The sequence below is a fragment of the Corapipo altera genome, unplaced genomic scaffold, assembly GCF_003945725.1.
Source record: "Corapipo altera isolate COAL_440 unplaced genomic scaffold, ASM394572v1 164, whole genome shotgun sequence".
Classification (NCBI taxonomy): Eukaryota; Metazoa; Chordata; class Aves; order Passeriformes; family Pipridae; genus Corapipo; species Corapipo altera.
Window position 1 is genome coordinate 1,151,267 of NW_020884969.1, and position 19,889 is coordinate 1,171,155.

Below are 19,889 nucleotides of genomic sequence, written 5' to 3' on the forward strand. Positions count from 1 at the left end.
ACCAGCTGCTTTGGAGAGTTATCAAACAGAATTTTGGGAATATCAAACAGAATTTGCATTCCCAGGTTAAAATGTTTTTTCCCCATTCTCTTCACCGAGTACACATAGAAGAATACTTTCAACCTAAAGTGTTACCTGGATTTTTAAATATTATTTGTACCCTTAACTGCTTAAAATTTCTTTTTAGCTCTCAGGAGAAAAACAAGTGCTCACAAAAATCAAAATGTTGGGAGTGCAGCTCCACAGGAGGGTGGGACTGGATTTAAAAAGTGATTGCAGAGTGTAACATGAAAATATGTGCACAGCACTTTAGGTAAAAGCAGTTATTCATAATGGAATCCACTCACAGTTAACCTGGGTAGAGTGAAAATAGAAGTGTGGATAGAAAATCTCAAATATCTTCAATTATTATGAAAATGGAGGCTCTAAAAAAAATCAAGTAACTAAGAGAATTTATCCAAACTATGGTCTGGTTACACTGTTATAATGGCCAGTTCAGCTGTGAGGAATAAGAATATATTCTTTGTTTTGCATTAAACAAGGGATTTTTTGCAAAATTCGGGTACTTTGTGTTCAGTAATTACATTTTCACAGATTAAATATTTTCAGTGGTTCTACAGAGATCAATGTCTCAGAATTCCTCATCTGCATCCCCTCATCAGCCCAGAGAGCACCATTTTTTACTCATTTTACTCACTTTCATTATACTCAATAATATTTTTACAACAGCAGAACCCAGGAATGTCTGTGCACAATTATCCACACGGATAAAATACATATTTGATGATTCTTCCCCTCTCTCTCATTCAAAAATCATGCTTTAATTGTTGTAAATTAAATCAAATGCTGAGTAGGTCTTAATTGGTGTGTGAAATGCTTTAACACAAGGATGACTCTTAATGAGGACTTGAGGAGAAATGTGGTTATTTAATGCAAAAGGGCAAGTGTGGAAGTCTAAAATTCCACACCACCAAGGACAGGATGAAGAGACACCCAAGTCCTGCTGATGGATCTTTTGTGTCCCATCCTCTGGACCTCTGTCAACCTCAGGCACAGCCACAGGTCATCCCAAAAAAGGTGACTGTTGACTGGGAACAGTTTGAAAAGTAATTTGATGACTAAGAATGGCCAAATTAAATCAAACAGCAAGAAATGGAGACAACTGGTAAGAAAATAAGTGCATGAAGCCACTCAGCAGGAAGATACAGAGTGTAAGGTCCTTCCTACCCCAAATCCCTGCACTGCTCAAAACAGGGATTTAACCAGGAATCGTGTTCAGCTGCCAAAAATGTCATCAGAAGACACTTTTTGGAACCAGAACTTCAGAATTGAACAGGGCAAAGAGAGGATTTTTTGGTCCTACTCCTTGATTTCAAAGGATGCAGCTGCACTCCAGGGCCATTATACCCAGCTCACTGAATTTATGACTGGATTTATGGGAAACACTTACAAATTGGAGGGGTCAGAACATCCAAGAATCACTCAAAAAAAAAATAATAAAAGGATCATTACCTAAGTACTGAAATTAATATTTTAAGAAGGAGATGTAAACAGATCTCTGGGTCATCTTATTGGTATTTCTTTTTTTCATATAAAGACATGATAAACATATAAAGACATGTTAAACATATAAAGACACTCTCATTTTACTTGAGAATCCACCCTCTGCATTTGGTTGCCTGCTCATTTCTTCTCTTCCTGGTCCCTTTCTGAGTAGTAACTTGAAAAATTGTCACTCCAGGTGCTAGTAAAAGTAAGAATTATTATTCTGTGAGAAGTTTGTTTTATTAAAAGTTGTCTAAGTGCAACCTCTTTAAGATGAGATTTCATCTCTACACATCAGGGCAAGCTCAGTAAGTGCAGAAATAGGTTTGCATATCCCCGTTTAGGTAAGGAGGAGAATCCTTAAGGAAGAACAGGAATAAAAGAAAGTAACATAAATAGCCCCCACAGACCACAAATATTGTGATGTTATCTCTGGTGTAGCTACTTTGTTTCTGATAATCTTAAAAAAAAAAATCTTATTGCAATTTGCTAAAGCAGATGAGGAAATTATCCACTGATTCCCTGCCTTGGAATTCTGCCCTTTTTTAAAATGTAAGCTCAACATTTGAAAGGAGCAGATGATTACAGACATTTTCTCTTCCACACCAGCAGATCAGCTGTCAATGTACTGATGTCATAAATCAATGAGCTCCCAAAATCCCTCCCAGCCTGGGTTATCCTGTGATCCCACTCTGCAGTAAACAGGTACCAGTCCCTGTCCCTCTGTTTTGTAGGCACAGCTGTGTCCCCAGATCCTGGGAGGAAATTTGCAGGAGCTGAATGTTTGATGAACCAAAAAGTGCATTTCTGAGCCTGGAAATGGGGAATGGGAATGTCAGAAACAAAGACACTTCCACTGTCCAGCCAGAACAAATATCCCTTGCACGACACTTCTCATTTCTCACTGAGGTCCTAAAAATTCTCAGCCAGTCTCAGGCACCAGATCCCTGCTCCCAGAAAGAACTTTTGTCCTCAGGTTGAGAGTTTTCTGTCTCACACTGAGGGACACACACACAAAAAAAAAATCATTTCCCGCTAAAGTTCTGCTTCTCAGCAATTCCTGGAATTTGGGCAGTCCTTAAAGCATCTCTGGAGGCTCCTGGAAAGTCAAATCCCTGAAAAATCAAGCCCAAACTACACTAAAAATACAGGTGTCATCTATTTGGCCACATTTCTCAAGAGAAAATAAGGTATTCTCTTCAAAAGGAAGACCCAAACAATGTCTTCTCCCAGGTGGATGGAACACCACTAATTCCAATTTTGCAAATTTTTCACAGCAATTAGTAATGAGCAATATATAAAAAACTGCACTAAACAGCACTGGGGTTTATTGCACAGGTTTTTATCTGATTTCTACTATGGACTTGTATATGGGCATTATTTTAATTGTACTGGAAATTTAAATGCAAGTTTCATATGCACCAAGCACTACAGAAATGTTTCCATAACACTGAAATTCCAAACAAAATAAATAAAACATAGGCATGGAAAGATAAAGCAACGCCTATCACACAACGAATTACAAGCCAAATAATTCAATGGCTGCAAAGTAAAAATAGATTTAATAAGAATTATATCGAGCTGAAGTTAAGGTAACATGCACCACTGTAATTTGAAGGTAAAAATTTGACATTAATTAAATACAAGAAGCTTTTTTAAGCTGAAAAAAATTGAAAGTAAATTCTATGCATCAAAGATACAAAGAATTTAGTACCTAAAATATTGAATCAACCTTAAATCTGCCTTAAGGTCTATTTTGTACTACTTACCTTCACTCAAATCAATTAAGGTGAGTTTTATTATTTACTACCTGTGGGTTCTGAGGGAACTAAAGATGCTGCAACTCTATAATTCCATGTATGGACAACTTTGCTCTCATTTGGAAATGCTTTTCTTTATTTTCGACAAGGTTGTGTATGAAGATTAGCCAAGAAAATAAAAGAAAATAAAGGAAAAAAACTATGATTCTGTGAACTGGAATTTGACAAAGATAATTAAAAAAAAAAAAACAGCTTTTGACCCAGGGCAACCAGAATAACTCTTTAGGCAAGAAAAGGCTTTCAAGGTTTTACACTGAATATCAATTAAATAACATTATTCCCTTTTTGGGAAATTAATTTTGGTTGTGCTATTCTAGGGAAAAACACAATCCAAAATCTCAATATATTAGAGCATCTATTTGTGGTAACTGCACTTCTTCACCCTGAAGTAAATGTAACATATTTTACTTTTCCATGAAATTAAAACTGAGAACTTTGCATTCCCTGCACAACAAAGGCATCCAGGGAGAGAGTTACCTGGAGTTATTATGCTCTAAATCCACACCTGGATCATACTGAGCTAATCTGTCCAAGTAATTGTAACATAAATGAGTTCAAAACTCAAAGAACATTAGAACTAATCAAAGCAGTTCCCTCCTGGAAAACTATTCCAACTGGAAGACTGGGACAGATGTGTTGGTCGATGATTTAACCGACAACAAACAAATATACAATTGAAATACAAGTCACAGGGCCACGGAATGTTGTGTAAAATTTGGATATGAACAAAAAAATGGTCAGAAAGTGGAAAAATCTCTCCCATGAGGAAAGGCTGGGAGAGCTGGGGGGGTTCACCTGGAGAAGAGAAGGCTCCAGGGAGACCTTAGAGCCCCTTCCAGTGCTTAAAGGGGCTCCAGGAGAGCTGGAGAGGGACTTGGGACAAGGACAGGACACAGGGAATGGCTTCCCACTGCCAGAGGGCAGGTTAGATGGGATATTAGGAAGGAATTCTTCCCTGTGAGGGTGGTGAGGGGCTGGGATGGAATTCCCAGAGAAGCTGTGGCTGCCCCGTCCCTGGAAGTGTCCAAGGCCAGGTTGGATGGGGCTTGGAGCAACCTGGGATAGTGGGAGGTGTCCCTGCCCATGGCAGGGGGTGGATGAGATGAGCTTTTAGGTCCCTTCCAACCCAAACCATTCTTTCATTCTATGATCAGTAATGACAAATAATGATTTAAAGATGTTTGTGAATCTTTTTCTGCTGGACAAGTGCTCGATCCCAGCTCTGTTCCCAGGACAATGGAAAGCCAGAACAAGGGGTTTGTCCCATACACTCCCACCTGGTGTGGAAAGAGGAGAAGCACTGGGTAAAATAATCCCAAACTCTCTACCTGTGATATACGTTCACCTAAGGAGTGTCACAATGGCACACGTGGGATCCAGGGCACAATGTTACCTAAACATCCAGTCAGTGTCATTCCTGCACTAAGGATAAATGGACACAATCAGCCCAAGAAGTTCAATGTATCCCTGGACTAACAGAGAATCATATAAAATATTCCGTAGTTAAACCAATAACCTGAGTAAATATAACCTTGTGTATAATCTCAGAGCTGACAGGTTTGTTTAACGCCCCAAATTTGACAAATTCACACATCAGACCCCTTTTCAGAACAGCAGCAACAAGAAGCTGCTCGATCCATGTCCCACAGCCACCTTTCACCAGGAATAATTACCCACTTTTATTACCCAGCTTCGAACGATTCCTCAGAGCAGCATCCACACAAAACGCTCTCAATAAAGATCCTGCGGCTTCATTTTTCCTTTTGGAGACGGGAAATTACGGTATCAGCACGAGGAGTCTCCCCCAAGCCTTATTTGCATTCACAGGCTGCCAGTTGGGTGAAGTTGCTCCCCATTTAGGCGATTCTGTCTCCCAGCAACCCGAGCTGTTGCCAGGAGAAGCCCCGGGAAGAGCTTCCTCCGCACCCCCCAGGCTGTGAGCCGCATGTTAAACAGCCCACCAGCAACTCCAGGGACTCAAACATGAGATTATTTTTTTTTTCCCATCTTTTTTTTTAAGTTTTAGAGGGGTTTAGTGATGAATGACACCTCCTTTTATACTGGGATTGGAGTGAGAGGTGATACGGAAGCCCGGGGTTTTTTTCCATTGGGAGCAGCATTTCATGGATGTGCAGCTCTGTAAACACATTTCCTGTGTGTTTTTAATCTCTCAAGCCCCGTGTGTGCATGTTAAAACTTCCTTTTGGTTGTTGTTTTCCAGCTGCCAAGGGTAAAAAAAGTACGATGCAAACAACCCCCAAAAAAAATCCCTTTATGTTGACTTAACCTTTGCTTCTCCTCTCAGCACCTTCCCAAATGTAAATTTAATGGGTGGTTAAAGGTAAATCCTGGTTTTCCAATGACAGAACAATATTTACAGTTGTACACTTGGCTTGAAAATGAGGGGTTTCGTGTGCAAATATAATTACCTGGCAAAGTGCAAAGAAAATGTGACACGTTCCCACAGGCAGGTTTTCCAAGGAAATTCATCTTGGATGTTGGAACCACAAATTTGAGAAGTTCTTCCAGATAATAAACAACTACTGGGGTGAGGGGCTTCTTTGCTGTCCTTACTGCCTTCAATCTTGGCATCACAGCAAAATTGTAATGAAAATTAATAATTTATGGAAATTGATGGCTTGAGTGTGTTTGAGGCAAAGATTGTCTCCTAGAACGAAGGAATAAGTAATTAACTCTTCTGAATTAGGGAGGTAAATTGCAATTCAGAAATGCTAAACCACATAGGACGTTGTTACTCAACAAACTCCTGAGCTGCACTTCAGTGGAAGTCAGATCTCATTTTTTTCAGCCCATATTTCATCTAAACTCAATAAAAATGGTTAATTAGTCGTGTAAAGCACTGCATCAGATAAATAAAGTGGTGGAAAACTTGAAGAAACTGATCCTCCTAAACCTTAAGAGAAAGTTCCTTGAGTTTTCTCCTGAGGTACAACCTCACCCAAGAATTCCTATTTTACACCTAAAATACAGTGATATTAAATTCACATCTGAAATAGTTTCATATTTGCCTATGATTACAAACTTTTCCAATCGCTAAAGGAAATAGATATTAATAGTTTTCATTTTATTCCTTATTTTGAGGACATGGTTTCCTGGTGAAGATGATTGACAGTTGACGAGACAAATGGAAGTACCAGAGCACAGGCCACTGGTTTGACCACAATAATTTCTGTTCTGTGTTTTAAGAACAGTAAAACAAGACCAGTACGGAAAGAAATTCCACAAAACCCAACTGGTATAGAAACAAAACAACTTCAAGGGTTATGTCTCCTTCTGAATGTTGTGTTTGGAAACTATTCAGCTTCAAAAGATTTCCAACTGAATGAAACATTAGAAATTAACTAAATGACTTCTAACAGGACTTATGATACCTAAAATAATCTCATTTTTAAATAATTTGTGAAATAATCTCCCTGTAAGAGTATAAGGTACAGTATCCTTCATGTATACACAGCCAGCTGGAGAGGAATCCACTCTGGCTACAAGAAGGACACGGAGCTGGAGCAAGTTCAGAGGAGGCCACGGAGATGCTCCAAGGGCTGGAGCCCCTCTGCTCTGGAGCCAGGCTGGGAGAGTTGGGGGGGTTCACCTGGAGAAGAGAAGGATCCAGGGAGAGCCTGAAATTAATCTGGAAGGAGCCCCTTCCAGTGCCTAAAGGGCTCCAAGAGAGCTGGAGAGGGATCTGGGACAAGGGATGGAAGGACAGGACAAAGGGGGAATGGTTTCCCATGCCAGAGGGCACAGATAGATGGGATATTGGGAAGGAATTCTTCTCTGTAAGAGTGGTGAGGGGCTGGGATGGAATTCCTAGAGAAACTGTGGCTGCCCCATTCCTGGAAGTGTCCAAGGCCAGGTTGGACAAGCGTTGGAGCAATCTGGGCTAGTGGAAGGTGTCCCTGCCCATGGCAGGGGGTGGAATGAGATGGGCTTTAAGGTCCCTTCCAACCCAAACCATTCCATGATTCTGTGAATCTGTATCTTGAGAAAAACAAGCCCCACTTCAGCAGGCAGGGACAGAACAGGGAGAGTAAAGCAGTTCCCATAAAATCCCTGTTTATGTTCTGCACTAATTCAATGTCAAGAAGTGCCTCTGAAGGAAGAAGTAGTGATCCCTGATGGAAAACTTCACCACATCCTCTAGAAACCTCAGAAGAAAACCTGTTATCCCTCCACTCAGCCTGGGGAAAACTGGAACACGTGTAAGAAGTGAGGTGGAAAGCCCCACCCTGCAATAAATCAGAGGAGGATCATCAAGATCCTGAGGGAATTCTCTAACTGCTGGAGTATCCTAGAAAAGATGGACACTCCTGCAACCACCACAGCTCCAGCTGGGAGGATTTACAGAATCACAGCCCACTGCAACTTCTCCTTGAGGCCAATTAAAGCACTAATTCCAGAGAGAACTGAAATTCAGTGTGTATGAATTTAATGGAAAATTACAAAGACTTGGAATTAAATCAAATAGTCAAAGCAAATGCAAATCAATTCATAAAGGTAAAAACAGAATCAGTCACTCTACCACTGACTTTGTAGTGATAGAGTGGAGATGGTCACTTATACCAGAGCAACACTTTAACCTAAAATGTTAGTTATCTTTTGATATACAAATAGGAAAATACTGATCAGGAATTAGACTGCAGTTGGCACTATCCCTAGGAAAATCTGGTGTCTACTTCTGATATTCAAAACTTGAGGGAGACATTAAGTAAGGAGAATTTAAGGTAAAGAAACAAAAACTAATAAATTATTGAAAAATGTGCCTTCTGCTGACAATAAGAATTCACTTTTTTGTCTGTGTCTGTTTGAAGTCTTCACTTCTTTAAAAAACAGGCTAACCAGCAGTTTAATTATGATCTAAATGCATCTCATGAACCAGCAAACACCAAATTGTTCATCTTCACAAAGAAAACTGAACCAACCTGCAACAGCTGGAAGTTGAAACGTAAAGTGATTCAAAACAGGCACCTTTTAAATGCAGAGAGTTATGAAACATTGGAACAATCTATGAAATTCTGCAGTGGATCCTCTGTCAAATGACATTTTTAATCAATGTTTTCTGTAAAGAGTGTGATCTGACTCAAGCAAGAATTAATTCACAGAAACGTTGTGCTTTTCTTATACAGAAGGTCAGACTAAAGTTCACCGTGACCTCCTTCACATTTGTAATTATTGCTCTATTCATCTTTAGATATAAAGCCAAGAGGCTTAATAGATTTAAATAATCATAAGTCTGGCTCCCCAGGAGCTGTACTTTCACTGCCTCAACAAAGTCAACCCACTACAGATGTGTAAAAAGATATTTTCTGACACTACTCACTGGGATCAGAAGGAAAAACGTTCTTTTAATTTATTACACACTGTTATCTCAGGATATCTACCAGGAAAAAAACTGTGTATGTGTATATATTTATATGTATTTATATATGTATATAAATAATGTTATTCAAGCTCTACATTCACAAGGCTCCTTGACTGTGAGTTGCTACCACCATCATAAAATAAAACAGTCCATTAAATAGTGTAAGCAATAAATACTCACTCAGAAAACACAACCAAGTTTCAGCAGTAACATAACTAAAATTAATCCTGAAAAGTTGAGTTGTACCAGAAAGGTAGAACCAATAAATAATGTGTCTTTAAAGCACGACATCATATGGCACCATTATACAAAAACAGACAAGAGATAATTTTCAAAAATAAATGCAGCAGCTCTACTTGAGGAAAGGAAACAGCACAACAAACTCTAATTCCCAGACTATGAAATTTGGTCGAGATCAGATAAATTCAACTTGTTTGCTAAAAGAGTAAGTGAAGTTTACTAATGTTTGTATTGATTTCAGCTCCTGTATAGTTGCTTGTCCTAATTTAACTGAGTTCTACAAGCAGAAGCATTTATATCATAAAATGCTTCAGTCACTTCACAGAAATCTGTGTAATATTCAGGTTTAACTGCATGACTTTCTTAGGTCCTACATTAGTGCTAACCCAGGCAGCACACCTCTGGTACTTCAATCTCTCTCCAGGTTCAACTCCTGAAGTGGTCTCAGGCTGTGGGAAGAGCCTGGTTCTTCTCCACAGGGATTTCAGCAGTGGCAGCAGCCTCTCCTTTGAGAGCTCTGCCCTGGCAGACCCAGGCACTGCAGCACAAGGGAAGGAGCTCCAAGAAAAGTTAGAGGCTCTCAACACCACTGAAGATGAAGAGGATGGACACCTCAGGTTCCCAGATTGGGATCAGTTCCTACTTAAAAAAGGTCTGGCAGACGTTTTCCTCAAGTGTCCGCAGACTGAGGCAGAGTTTGGCTCACCAGGAAAACTTGGATGTCCAAGAGTGGTCACAGACCTCTGATGTGACAAGAATCAGAGACCTGGCACAGCACACACAACTTCAGCACGTCCTGGATCAGGACAGGTTATGTAGGAATCATCTTTCCTGGCACCAAAGAACAGGATAGGGAGCTGCACCCTGCTGAAATGCATTCCTTGATTGCACGGAGCTCCAGAGGGAAACTGAAGTCCTGCCAGTGACCAAAAGACAACAGAGATCAGGATCCAAAGGAAGGCTGGAAAGGTAACCAAGATATTCAACATTTTCAACTTTCAGAGCTCTGGCTTATCTAGGGAATTATCATGGAATCACAGAATACCGTGAATGGGAAGGGATCCACAAGGATCATCAGTCCAACTCCTGGCCCTGCACAGGATACGCCAAAAATCCCACCCTGTCCCTGAGAGTGTTGTCCAAACACTCCTGGAGCTCTGGCAGCCTTGGGGCTTGTGACCACTGCCCTGGGGAGCCTGTTCAGTGCCCCACCACCCTCTGGGGGAGAAAAGCTTTTCCTGAAATCCAACCTAAACCTCCCCTGGGCACAGTTCCAGCTGTTCCCTCAGGTCCTGTCCCTGCTCACAGAGATTGGAGCTGCCCCTCAGGAGGGGGTGAATTGCTCAGGAGAAGCCCCCAAGAAGTGCCAGAGGGAGAAAGGGCCCTTCAGGGTGCTCTGAATTTTGACTTTCTATGGGATCTAAGGAACAAAATATCATGCAGAAAACTGGGAACTTCATGAGAAACACAGAGCTCCTCAATGGACTAAAATACAAAGAGAGAACACACAGGAAGGAGAAACAACAGCACAGGAGGCATAAAAAAGCATTTGTTATACAGCATTGCCTGGGCACAATATCAGAGAGGTCAAAGCTGGAATTCAAACTAGCTGAGGACAGAAATGACAATAAAAAACAATTCCACAAAAATGACAGGAGTAAAAAGCAGCTCAGAGAAAATCGAGGTGCATCAGTGAGTAGAGAACACAACCTAGAAGTTGTTACAGAAAAAGACTGAAGCACTCAAAAGCTCTTTTGCCTAAATCTTCACAAACAAGGACTGCTCCAAAAGCTCTCCAGGCACTGGCAGAGTCAGAAAGAAAAGCAGCAAATAACGTGAGAAGAAATGAGTAATGGAAGCTAAATGTGTTTAAATCCAAGGAGCCACATGGAGATTTTCGAGAGCTGCAAGGCAAGGTTGCTGGTGGGGCCACCAGGACACTGTGACAGATCTGGAAATAATGATATAGAAAAATCTGTACCTAGAAAAATCATGGTGATTTTGGGAGATCCCTGATGGTGAGATACGGGCTACAGTAACAGCCATTTTTAATGAAGGCAAAAAGAGGATTGAGGGGCTCGGTTTCACCTCTGTCCCAGGACAGATCATGGAATAAATCCTCTCAGAAATTATTTCCAAAAGGCAAAGCAGCGGCTGTGACACGTTGGCTTTAGCAGGGTTCTGACACCTTCTCCTGCAGCATTTGCATGTGAAAGCTGACAAAGTGCTGGCTGCAGGAACAGCCTGCCAGGCACGGGACACGTCAGAAATCGGCAGGAAAATCGGCCTCCAAAGGCTGGGATCGATTTCCTGATGTCTGGTGTGCAGCAGGTCACCCCGGGGGCTGAGACTGGGCCGGTATCATTCAATATCTGCAACAGTAACACGAACGAGGTGACAGAAAACACGCTCAGCAAATCTCAGGGCAACGTTAAACAGACACGACAAACAGCAGAGGTTTGTCCAAGGAGACTTCGGAAAACTCCAGGTTGGAAAAACCAACAGAAACCGCCTGGAGGTCAACAAGGAGAAGAGCAAGTTCTGCACCAGACGATCTCAGAGCTGCTGGGAAGGAGCTGTGGTGCTGCTGGACCCCAGGTTAAACGTGTTCTCAGTGCAAACACAGCAAACTGTGCTGGGCTGCATCACAAGGAGTGGGCACAGCAGAGGAAAGGGGAAAAAACCCCCCTTCTAGGCTGCACCGGTAAGAATTCACCTGGAATACCAGCTCCAGTTTCGGTTCTCAGTTCAAAGGAGACTTTAATAAAATGGCAAAGGTCTGCAAGGTCAATAGTCCAGTTGGTCATCAGCCTAAAATTCAAATTATCATTCTCTTCTGAAAGTAGTTTACATCTCATTTTAACTTTTGCAGATTAACAGAGGCCCATGCTGTTATTAAATACATAATTCCACATTTAGCCACAGAAGAACATCCAAAAAATTTCATATTTGGCCTTATGAGGATGCTTTTTGTACAAGCAGCACAACAAATTATTCTATCTGTGGAGTCACTGAGCATAAAAGGGGCTTAGTGTGTCTTCTGTCCAGGATTTTATCAACAAGGTGCCACTTTAATCCAGGCAAAGTGCTACTCTTGGTATCACCTCTGGAGTTCACTGCTTTAAAGACATAAACCCCATCTCTGCACCCCTCCTTTGAGCCCTTTTTCTCCACATCAGACATTATAATGTTCCTGCTACCTTTAATGTTACCACCACATTCAGATTTTTACCGAATATCTATAAAATGTAAGATTTTACTGTGCTCTCAAACACTGGGCTTATGCCATCATCCATTTATTATCCTCCCACCAGCACTTACATACTTTATGTGTTTAAATATTTCTTTTTTTCCCTAAGTTCACACACTTTTTTCAGGGTCTACAGGAGTCTGGAGCAAAGACACATATAAATAACACCTTGTACAATAAACATCTTGTAGGAGAACTACTGAAGACACGTCTTAGAGCACCTCAGTGCCACTGTAATTCCTTTAGAATGGCAATGACAATCATCTTGGAACACTTTCAGCTCCTGGGAGGGCTGTCAGAAGGCAAAATTGCTTAATTCTGGGTTGTTACTTTGCTTACCTGACAGCACACATTTACTCAAAGGAAAATCACTGAAAGAATTATTGAAAACTTAAAAATACTTCGCAAACAGAATCACAGAATGGTTTGGGTTGGGAGAGACCTTCAAGATCATCCACTTCCAAGCTCCTGCCATGGGCAGGGAGACCTTCTCCCATCCCACGTTACTCCAAAGCCCCGTCCAACCCGGCCTTGGACACTTCCAGGGATGGGGCAGCCACAGCTTCTCTGGGAATTCCATCCTAGCCCCTCACCACCCTCACAGACAAGAATTTCTTCCTAGAACATCCGTAAAAGAGCCACTCTATGATCAGGAATTATTTTTTTGGTATTTATTTTATTTAGCAATAGAAGTAAGGGGTAGAGAAATCTGTTTAAAACCCTCAATAGGACTATTGCTGCCCTCAGTAAAAATTAAACAGAAAATTCAGTATTTCAAGAGAAATCATTGAATAGAATCACAGGATGGTTTGCTCGGGAAGGGATCTTAAAGCTCATCCAGTTCCGACCTCTTGCCATGGGCAGGGACACCTTCCACCATCCCAGGTTGCTCCAAGGCCCGTCCAAACTGGCCTTGGACACTTCCAGGGACGGGGCAGCCGCAGTTTCCCTGCGCACCACCAAGGACAGCGCTCGCTGTCTGCTCCAGCAACCACAAACTCCTAATTCTTACGACACAAAGGAATCGTCACCGCGCGAACAATCCACGACGCAAACGCGTTCCCGCGGGACATTTCCTCCCCCTCTCCCCGTCACCCCCTCACGGGACGCGTCACCCCCTCCGCCATGTTTCCCCCCCCCCCTCACCGCGCACGCGCAGCTGCGGCCCCGCCCCCCCGCGAGGGCACCGCGCACGCGCGCGGCGCGGGGGGGAAGGGGGCTCCGGGCTGAGGCAGCGGAGCGGGAACGGAGGGGAGGGAAGGCGGTCTGACCTTACCTGCCACCGCCATGCGCTGGGTCCTGCCGGGCAGCGCTTCGCCCTCCTGCGGCAGGCGGGAGGCCGAGTCGCCCATGGCGAAGGCGGAGCCGCGGAGGGAGCGGGCGAGCAGGAGGAGGAGGAGGTGGCGCGGAGGCATCGCCCGCTCAGGGGGAGCCCCGGGCAGGGAGGGGCGGGGAGGGGCGGGGGGGGGAGCGCCCCCTGCCGGGCGGCGGCAAAAAACATACACCCCTTTCCGCTCCCTCAGACGGTCCCTCGTGGGTCCCTCCCTCTTGTCCGTGTTCTCCGTGACCCTTTATCCCGAAATATCCCTTTACACGGTCCTCCCAAACACCTCTGTGGAATGCTCCTTGCTATGGAGTCTATATGCGCGATTGTTTCCGGTATTATTTTGCAGCCTCGGGAGGGCTTTTTGTCTCCGTGCCCCTCATGCGGTCCCATTCACCTCGTCCTCATCTGTGTCACGTTCACCCTCTGTCTTGTTCATGCTCCCGGTTCTGGGAGTGTTTGTGCAAATACATTCAGAAAAACACTACACAGACTCTTCATTCACTAATGTGCTTTATTGTATAATATAATCATAGAATCACAGAATGGTTTGGGTTGGAAGAGACCTTAAAACTCATCTTGCTCCAACCCCCAATATATGGGGTTTTTTCTATGACTTTTCTGTTGTCTATTTACACAGCATTCTCCTGAGTTACATTTAGCCAACGTACTGGATCATCCCAATCTTGCTGAGTACTTTTTCCGTGAAGATGCTCCAAGTAACATAAATCTTCAGGCAGAAGCTTCTGCACCTATGTTTGCAATAAAAAATAAAGAAATAAAAAGTGAATGGACTAAAAGTGCCTGTGGAAAATATCCACTGTGTTTTGGGGATAATACATATTCACACATATTCATGTAATCACAGAGTGGTTGGGATTGAAAGGGGCCTTAAGCTCATCTCATTCCAATCCCCTGCTGTGGGCAGGGACACCTTCCACTGGACTATACAAAGGACAGGATAGAAATTCATTGCAAAATTCATCTGGAAGGTTTTGAAAACGTTGGGTTGTTGGCTGAATTGATAGAAGGTGATAGAACAACAAACTAATACATAATCTGAGAGGAAAGTCATATAATTCTCTCAAGAAATGGTCCATGATGGATGCAGTTCCTTTCTGCTCTTAATCAGTCTGAGTTTTACCTGGATACAATACGCTTGAGACCTAGAATTTAATTCACATTTATAACGGCATTGGGTATTTATAGCAATATTGAGAATTCCCAGGTGCTCCTAGAGAAGCAGAAAATTCATCTTTTAGGAATCAGGCTTTCTTCAAAATTAAAAATCCGGTTGGGAATCTGAGAGACAAACTGTCCCATCTCTGCTTTGAGATTCACTGTTCTGTGCTTGAAAGGTGAATGACACCCTCTTTGAGCATGTATAGGCCCAAGATTGCAGTCAGTTTTTTAAGTTTTGTTAAATTTGGATAGTTAGAATCATTGAGATCAGGACTAGAGAGGACCTCAGGTGACCTCAAAGCAGTCTTGTAATAACCTGAAAAAAATCTATTGAATAATGACTGAATATATGATAAATAACTGTGATATTTTGCAGAACAAGTTAGTAAGAACCAGAAATGCTCAATAACAGAGTGTGAGTTTTATTGAAGGCATGTTCACCTAATTAGCTGCTCTCTCATTAGGGTCACTGTCATTTCCCAGATCTTTCTTTGTAAGAAACCACTAAAGATGACAAGGTCCACTGGTTTTATACTGACCATCTCTTGTCTTGCACCACATATACCTGCCCATAATGTCTAAAAAACCACTGGTTAATGTCATGATGGGTGGCAATGGACTTTTCCCCTGAGAGTTAATGTCTCTACCTGTGAGCCTGATTTTTTTCCTGTGAGCATCCTTTGCCTCTTTGTGACCAGTTATGTTTTCATTACCATCTCCTCTGTGTGAGGAGGTCAGGCAGAGGTGAAGGGCAGAAAAACAGACTCAGGTTTGGCTGCTCAGCCTCGCGGATGAAGTGGCTGAGACCTTCCAGAGCCCTGGTGTGCTGAAAATCCAGCCTTGCCTCCACTCCAACGATCCTGGTGATCCTCCACGTGCTGTCCCTGTGTGTTTATCTCTTAAATCATAGGTGTCTTTTCCAGTACATTAATTCTTCTGGGAAAAAGTGCTTCGTCACCCATCACATTGAGCTGCTTCATGTGTGAGGCTGAAAACAGCAGAGCAGGGCAGGGGTGTTGCAATCCAAAGCAGTGGGTAGAGCAGTGGCACTGGGGCTGCTGATGCTGTAAAATTCCAGGTATTATGGGCAGGAAATAGGCTGGCATTCCCTGTTTGTGTGGCACTTCACACACTGTGTTCCTGCCTGATAACTGAATTCCAAGTATTAAACGGTAATAAGCCATCGTGCCACTTAACAAATAAAAACTGCTGATTTTCACAAGGACTTAGTGCTTGTTGGCTCCATGGTAACAGAATGCTGTTTAAATTAGATAAATCCCACTTGTATTTCAGGAAAGTGTGGGATATCCACTCCTCTAGTTTCAGAAGGTGAGGTTGGGGGGGGGCAGACTCCAAAAGTCATATTTTAACTTTGTTTAAAGTTTCCTTGATATGGATTTACCTGCCCAAGCAAGCAGTAGAACATGATTAATTCTTTATTTATGCTTCACATAGACTTTCTATGTACCAACACACAGATTGAAGTATATCAGGAAAAAAAGCCTGGATTAAGGCACCTACACAGTGCTTGCCTTCCCATGTAATTATCACAGTATTCCCAGCACAGCAATTTTATGGCATATGCTAAAACTCTTTTGGAAACCAGCATGAAGATGGGAAAAGAGAGGAAAGAGAGAGAGAGCAGGAAGAAAAGAGATGTGGGCTTACCTGTCTCCTTTCAGCCAAGGCTTTGCACAAATTCCTACCCATCCAGTCCTAGGAACTTGCTCAAAATATACACCATTTTTTTTCCAGGACCTGCCATTTCCTGTCCATAATCCATCAGAGTTAAATTTCCTAGTCTTTGTGCTTTGGGATAGATGTGTTCTTCTCACATAACAAAATCTGCCATATCTTGAAAGTGATAAAGCCCCGTGTGACCATCTCCGTGGTAATCCACGGATTGGGAAGGCAGGTTTGTGCTTCCCTCTGCATCTCCTGGAAAAACCATCTCTTTTTTATCTGAAAACATGCAGTGAAAGGAGATCCTCCACAGGCTTTAGTGGATTATTCAGTGCTTGATTACTGTTACAAATATGCACCTTATTTTTAGGTTGGCTTCAGCTCCCAACCGTCACAGCTTAGCTTATCTTCCCTACAATGAAGAGATTGCTTTTATCCAGGTTTTGTTATCCAGACTTACTGCTGTAGGCTGCAGTCATCCCTCCAGGCAAGATAAACAGGACTCTGGGAGTTCATCACAGTCAAGTATATTTTCTAATTCTCTTGAGTCACTGCACATCTCTGGACTCTCTCCAGGTCTTCAAGTGACGTACTTCCTGATTTTTTTCCTGCTTTGATGAAGATGTGAATAAGGAAACAGCATTCTGGTGCTGCTCAGACCAAGGAAGTGCCGATGCCATCTGATTTCTTGGGTTGGCCTTCATCTCTCCAAGGGCAATGTTAGACCTTCAGCCTCAGAGGTTCATTGCTGTGACTCTCAAGACTCCTAAAGAATTTATTACCAATATATAGAAATATAGACGTGACTATGGCAGATATATACAAAATTTGTGTGCTGTGCCTAGTCCTTGGCACTATTTAAATCACTAATATAGACTTGTTCCAGTCCCTTGTCTTTGTTGCCATTGCTCCTGCAGCTGATGGCAGCTAAAAATCATTTTCCACGTTCTTCTCTGTAATTGGTAAAAATGTCAAATAAGGAATCATCAAATACTCTGAGTTCGAAGGGACCCACAGGGATCACTGAGTCCAATTCCTAGCCCTGCACAGGACCCCCCAACAATCCCACCCTGTCCCTGAGAGTGTTGTCCAAACACTCCTGGAGCTCTGGCAGCCTTGAGACCGTGACCACTCGTGCCCACTGCCCTGGGGAGCCTGTTCAGTGCCCAACCACCCTCTGGGGGAAGAAGCTTTTCCTGAGATCCAACCTAACCCTCCCCTGGCACAGCTCCAGCCGTTCCCTCAGGTCCTAATGGAGCTTAGGGCTGATGCTGACATGACACCACTGTAAAGACATGGATCTCATGTCAAGTCCCTCATTGCAATCCCACTGTGTGACTGGTCAGGTAAAGAGATCTCTGAAAATGCCCGAATTTTCATCAGGACAAATCCACTGGTTCCCCAATTTCAGCAAAAAGGCCATGGACTGTTTCTAAGGGTTTTCAATCAAGGGAACTGGAGACTTAAAGCTGCACAATTCTTTCTGGAAACAAGAGCCCTGGATTCCTGTATCAACAACTGTATCTGTCCCCCTGGCAGGACAGCAGGGATGATAACACAGTAAAGCAATCGATGTGAGACGGTTTCTAGAGAGGCGGGAAGATTAATCAGTCACTCATCCGCCTTCCATTTGGGATCTGGATGAGCACAGAGGTGCAGATTAAGCTCCATAAATTATACTAAAAATGGAGCTGACGTAGGGGAGCCATCAGCACTGCACCTCAGAATAATGCAGCGATTTGGGATTTACAGAGGGATGGCAAAAACAATGGACAATTTCATAGAACACAGACTACTGGACATGCCAGGGAGAAGGAGAAAACACAGGATACAAGGGGCCTCTTCACACAGGGTCTTTATTTTTCCATTGCACTGCAGCAATTATGTGGGAAAAGTGCTAATGCAGCACGGCAGAGTCAAACTTTGGCTCTCTCTTTCCTTTGCTGGAGCTCAAGGTACAGCGTTATCACCAGTCCCCACATGTCCACACAAGCCCAGGTTCTGGCTTCTCCATCTCTGGGAGTGTTCAAGGCCAGGCTGGACAGGACTTGGAGCAACCTGGGATACTGGAAGGTGTCCCTGCCCATGGCAGTGGGTGGAACTGGATGATCTTTAAGGTCCCTTCCAATCCAAACCATTCAGTGATTCTGTTTGCAAAGTGGAAATGGCCTTAAACTGAAGGAGATTAGATTTAGATTAGACATGAGGAAGAAATCGTTCCCTGTGAGGGTGGTCAGGCCCTGGCACAGGTTGCCCAGAGAAGCTGTGGCTGCCCCATCCCTGGAAGTGTCCAAGACCAGGTTGGACAGGGCTTGGAGCAACCTGGGCTAGTGAAAGGTGTCCCTGCCCATGGCAGAGGTTGCAATGAGATGGTCTTTAAGGTCCCTTCCAACTCAAACCATTCTGGGATTCTGTGGTTCAAGTGGAAACATCCAAAGGTCCTTCCAATCCAAGCCATTTATAGTCCTAGGGTTGCTTTGCAGATCTGTAGATCACAACTTCATGAATTCCCTGGAATTAAGAGAAATTCCCAGCAGCTGAGGCTCACCCCTGGAGCTTTAAAATCAAGATTTCCCACTGTGGTCCAAAATACTCCATAGGTCAGACTCAAGTTCAGGAGAGGGCAAATTCCTGGGCACATCAAGTGGTCAGTGCTGCTCCATCAGTCAGATGCTCATTAGCATCATTCTTGCCTAAAATCTGAAATTTTGGTGCAGATTTCACTACTGGAGGCCATCGTGACACAACTCTTGGTAAAACTGTAATTTTGGTAAAAAAATTCTCAGTAAAGATTTTCTGTTCAGTTCCTTTTAGGATTTTTATATTTTTATCACACTTAACTCGGGTTTTGCAGGACAGACTTTATGAACACATTTTTTCCCTTTGTTTACCTAAAGGAAAAACTGAAGAATTTTAGGGCAAGTTTCAACCCCATAAAAATGTTTTTCATTATACATTTTGACTAAAGAGTCCAAAATAAATCAATTGTTTAGGACAATATCCTTCACATTCCCCATCCCAAGTAGTATTTTACATTCCCTACTCCGGGTTTTCCTTACTGATCTCATAGTGTCAAGATTTATTCCTTCCCTTACTAAGAATCCTTGAACCCCAAGTCCCTCTTTGCTAAAATTTTTGTCTTTTTTAAATCCTTCCAAATCCCTGGAAGTCTGAAGCCCATTCTCATAAATCCAAACAAGTGGCTAAAGTATATTAATGACTTTTAAGTATTTAAATGTTACTTTATTTAAATATTTAAATGTACTTTTTAATTTATTTCACTAAATTAGTGATAGATTAGTGAGGAAATAAGCATGAAAACACGTCAACTGTTATTTTGGAGTAACCTTTCAACAAGGCAGATGCTCTGCTGGAGGTACTGGGGGGATGTAGGAGGAAAGACAAGGAAAGGGTGTATAACTGGATTTCCTTTATGATATCCCATAACAAAAAATTATTAAAAAA

At 42.7% G+C, this 19,889-nt stretch overlaps 1 protein-coding gene across 1 annotated transcript in view; it reads right to left on the reverse strand.

Moving 5' to 3' along the window:
* The window catches only part of MSRA (methionine sulfoxide reductase A), a 253,997-nt gene extending 240,324 nt beyond the window's left edge, over nt 1–13,673 (reverse strand). The window contains exon 1 of the mRNA XM_027665070.1: nt 13,512–13,673. Coding sequence (XP_027520871.1) covers nt 13,512–13,650 — 139 coding nt within the window. The 5' untranslated portion in view covers nt 13,651–13,673. The remainder of the gene's footprint in view (nt 1–13,511) is intronic.
* Nucleotides 13,674–19,889: the final 6,216 nt, after the last annotated feature.